At 41.1% G+C, this 3,907-nt stretch overlaps 1 protein-coding gene across 1 annotated transcript; it reads left to right on the top strand.

Moving 5' to 3' along the window:
• The first annotated feature begins 206 nt into the window (after positions 1 to 206).
• Positions 207 to 3,907, top strand: LOC120546757 (cartilage intermediate layer protein 1-like). Its single transcript, XM_039781938.1, has 9 exons — positions 207 to 323; positions 637 to 754; positions 1,003 to 1,042; positions 1,170 to 1,203; positions 1,322 to 1,375; positions 1,505 to 1,676; positions 2,001 to 2,107; positions 3,129 to 3,300; positions 3,746 to 3,907. The coding sequence occupies exons 3-9, from the start codon at positions 1,031 to 1,033 to the stop codon at positions 3,837 to 3,839; spliced, it is 645 nt and encodes a 214-aa protein (XP_039637872.1). The 5' UTR covers positions 207 to 323; positions 637 to 754; positions 1,003 to 1,030; the 3' UTR covers positions 3,840 to 3,907.

A 3,907-nucleotide genomic window follows, 5' to 3' on the forward strand; every position in this document is an offset into this window, starting at 1 on the left:
ATGTGCTGTTTGTAGGATCGCATAAGAAAAACAGCAGAAAATCTTTTGTTATTGTGGCCTCCGTGTTTTCACACACCTGATGCTCTAGGCTACGCCCAACAGTTGGTGGCAGCAATGCAACAAGTTGTTATGCCAAACGGCAATATAACAGAAGAAGAAGAACACGCATCCCGACCATGTGAACGCTGGCAGTTGGAAAAACAACGTAATCATGGGGGCGGTCCCTGTTATTCCCAGGTGGCACCGATGACATCACATCCAGTATAAATAGATGAAGTGAATCAGCATTTCCTCCTTTCCTTTTGTCTGGAGCACATGGTGTGGTAAGTAAACAGAATAACTAACAGACATTTACCAATACACTAACTTAACACTACTGTTGTGTTTTGTTTTAACCCAATAATTAATCTAAATTGTAACTGAATATAATGCTAAACACAAACAAATCTGGTATAGTCAATGTCCGTAAGAAGTGGTATGACCTCAGCCGCTTCATCACACCAAACATAGTTTTTCAACCATTTTGAATGTGAGAAATATTGTCTTAAATATTTGGTTTAGTTTTTTGAATGAGGCATTGTTTCCTTTGGATGGTTCCAGTTTCAGTGTTGTGACTGTGACCGCCTGTGTCAGTAGGTCATTATCTTCAAGAACTGTATTTAGAGGGACAGGAGACGGGCTCAATCCGCCACACAGAAGTTCACACAACCATTCAACTGAGAAGTCCCGTGGGTGTCTCTCTATTTTTGCAGAGGTAACCCAATTTCTCATCTGAGCTTAATATTTTGAATGTCATTTCAGGGATATTTATTTAACAATGTATGTTATTATAAACTGTAATTTTGGTAAATGTAATTTTTTTTTTTTTATAAAGATGTATTTAAAATTGAGGTGTTAAATATTATACATGCACTTCAATGCATGTTTAGATCACTTGATGCAACTCTTGAACTTTCTTTGATCATGCACACATGTATTCCTAAATGCAACCATGTCCTACAGGTTTAAAGATCCCTCTTTATCTGCAATCATGATCCAATTGGTAATGTATCAATTTGTGTTTATATTTTTTTTTTCTCTGTGGATATACATGTTCTTTATAAGCACTGTGCCATAGTCTGCCATAGTCTGTGATTGTAACCTATTTTATTTTCTTTTGTCCGTAATAGCTGAGCGTAGCCATTGTTGCAGGATTGTTCTTTGGTAGGTTCAACTCCATATCTGTAATCCAGTGTCACGATCACATTTACAATTTTGACTCTATAATGACAAATGTACTCAGTCACAATAGTCAAAAGCTTTTCTGATTACCTTTTACCAGAAAGCAACCAGCAGACAGCCAGAGTGTCTGACTTAGTTTTACTCCCTAAACCAGGTTAGAAATTCTTTTCACTGGAAATTCTCACATTTACTGACGAGTACAGACTTAACCAGTCAGTGGTTCACTTTGTATAGAAAAGTTGTCTTGTTGCTAATTTATCTCAACTTAAATGCCTTGGTCCAGGATGCTGGACAGGCTGGTTTGACAGAGATGACCCCTCTGGAACTGGAGACTGGGAAACCCTCTCTGATCTTCGCAATGAGTACCCAGGAAAGATCTGCTCTAAACCATTAGCTATTGAGGCGAGAACTCTATCTGGACTCACTGTGGCTGCAGCAGGTGATGTGATTTATCTGTAAGTACTGAAAGAGTATGAATAATTTGAATGTGTTTCATGCGAAGATTCATATTGTATTCCATGTTTGTTTTGCATTGATATTGCTACTACGTGTTTGAGTACCTGTTGAGTTCAAGCATATTTTCATTGCTAACATGCTCACAATGACAGTGCTATCGGTGCCCATTCTCTAGGCACCAGGAGTGTCCATTAATGGTAATCCAGCCAATCATTATGAAGATAATAAAGTCTGGACCAAGTGACCAACAGAAAGATTGACAGACTTGACATTTTTCTTTCTTAGATCCATGCCACTAGCATGCTATTGTTTCTTTTTTCCAGAATGGACACCACTAAAGGATTTGTCTGCAGGAACCAGGACCAACGCAGGCGTAAGATGTGTAAGGATTATCGTGTTCGTTTCAGCTGCCCTCGCTCTTTCTGTAAAGGTAGGTCTGAACACATTCATGTGCGGTGTTAAGCTTGATTTAGGGTTCTGCGTTCAACTCAAGCCGTGGGTCCGCACATTGGTATGCGTAGCTACGTACTCTACGCCGTAGCATGGCGTGCGCCTCCCCTGAAATGTAACGGTGCGTTGTGGCACCGCAGACAGCAACCACTGAATTGTCCACTTGGCTGTGGCTTGGTAGCGTTGCATTTTCCTCTACTTGTATTCGGGTTCTCCCTCTCCATGAAAGTCATGAAATGGAGAGGGTTAACTTTTCCTGAGTCAGTACATCCTCCAAAGCTAATCTCTCACACTCAGCTTTGCTATTCTCAGGTCCCATGACATGGTGCTCTTTGGATGCTTTTATATAGACTTTAGTGGTCCCCCTAATACTGTATCTGAAGTCTCTTTCCTGAAATTCAGTCTTGGTGCAGAATTACAGCCACTAGAGCCAGTCCCACAATGAGCTTTCCTTAGTGTGCAATTTCTGTGTCTGTAGCTATTGAGGAGGGGGGCGGCAAGGTGGAGGGTGGGGGTGTGGCCTTGGCCAACTGCCACTTTGGTTGTTTGAAAGCCATGCTCTAACTCTCTCTCTCTCATGGGTGAGAAAGGGGAGGTAACCTTGCTCCTTATGAGCTAATAAGGAGCAAGATTCCAGATCGGCCCATCTGAGCTTTAATTTTCTCAAAGGCAGAGCAGGATACCCAGGGCTCGGTTTACACCTATTGCCATTTATAGCCACTGGGGGACCATAGGCAGGCTGGGAACGCAGATTAATGTTAAAAGACCTCAAAGTGAAATCTTCATGCTATGGGACCTTTTTAAAAAGGGCAGTAGAACAACACAGACATATTGGCACATGTAGAAATCCTCACAACGGCAAGGCCACTTGAGAAGGCTACATCGTAGGCTATGCGTACTTCCCCTTCTCTTACATTATTTATGTGCCCACGTATTTATTTAGAATGGTGTTTTGGCTCTGCAGTTTCCCTCCAGCAGATCTCTTTTATTCTTCCTTTCAGTGTGCTGGACCCAGTGGTATAACCGGGACGCTCCCAGTGGAACAGGGGACTGGGAGAGTTTGACTAACCTGAGGACAGAAAACCCGGGACAAATCTGTGACAGCCCAATGTCCATTGAGGCTGTTACCTCTGACACATTGACCCCAGCCCTCTCCACAGGGCAGACCTTTATGTAAGTAGCTTTATAGGAAAATAATTTTGAAACGTTAAATGTACTATCTACTACACACTACAACATTAGATCAATACTTCTCAACCTCTTTCCCAATGATTCCAAATCATTAAAATGTAGCGGAGCTTTACTTTATTCTTGGGCTATCCGCTTTTAATGGTCCGAGTAAGAAAAAGGAATAACCCAATTTCTTGGTATTCGTAGTTTCTTTTCATTGGATATCTGCATCATTTGAAAAGGTACAACTGACATCAAAAACAAAAACAAATGGGGGAGAATTGGGTTTAATTGTTACTTTAATAAACTAGAGCATGTTTTTATCATAGTTAACCAATAATTTATGGTTTTCGTCATGTACCCGGTTAAGTTCTTGTTTGCTTTCAATGGTCTCCTTGCTCTAAATATCATCATACTGATCCATTAACGGTTTGCAATCCTTTTTCAGTTACAATCAAAATGAGGGATTGGTTTGCCACAATACGGACCAGGAATCTGGCTTGTGCCTTGACTACAAAGTTCGGTTTGGGTGCCCATGCTAAGTCCTGACTCCACAGCAAACACTGCGAAGGATAAGACTCATTTAATAAAATTTCTCAATTTTCTCAGA

The sequence above is a fragment of the Perca fluviatilis genome, chromosome 18 (assembly GCF_010015445.1).
Source record: "Perca fluviatilis chromosome 18, GENO_Pfluv_1.0, whole genome shotgun sequence".
NCBI lineage: Eukaryota > Metazoa > Chordata > Actinopteri > Perciformes > Percidae > Perca > Perca fluviatilis.

Coding starts and splice junctions, on each gene's coding strand:
- LOC120546757 (XM_039781938.1), top strand. Junction 1,376..1,504: donor AGTTTTACTCCCTAAACCAG/GTTAGAAATTCT, acceptor GCCTTGGTCCAG/GATGCTGGACAGGCTGGTTT. Junction 1,677..2,000: donor GCAGGTGATGTGATTTATCT/GTAAGTACTGAA, acceptor TCTTTTTTCCAG/AATGGACACCACTAAAGGAT.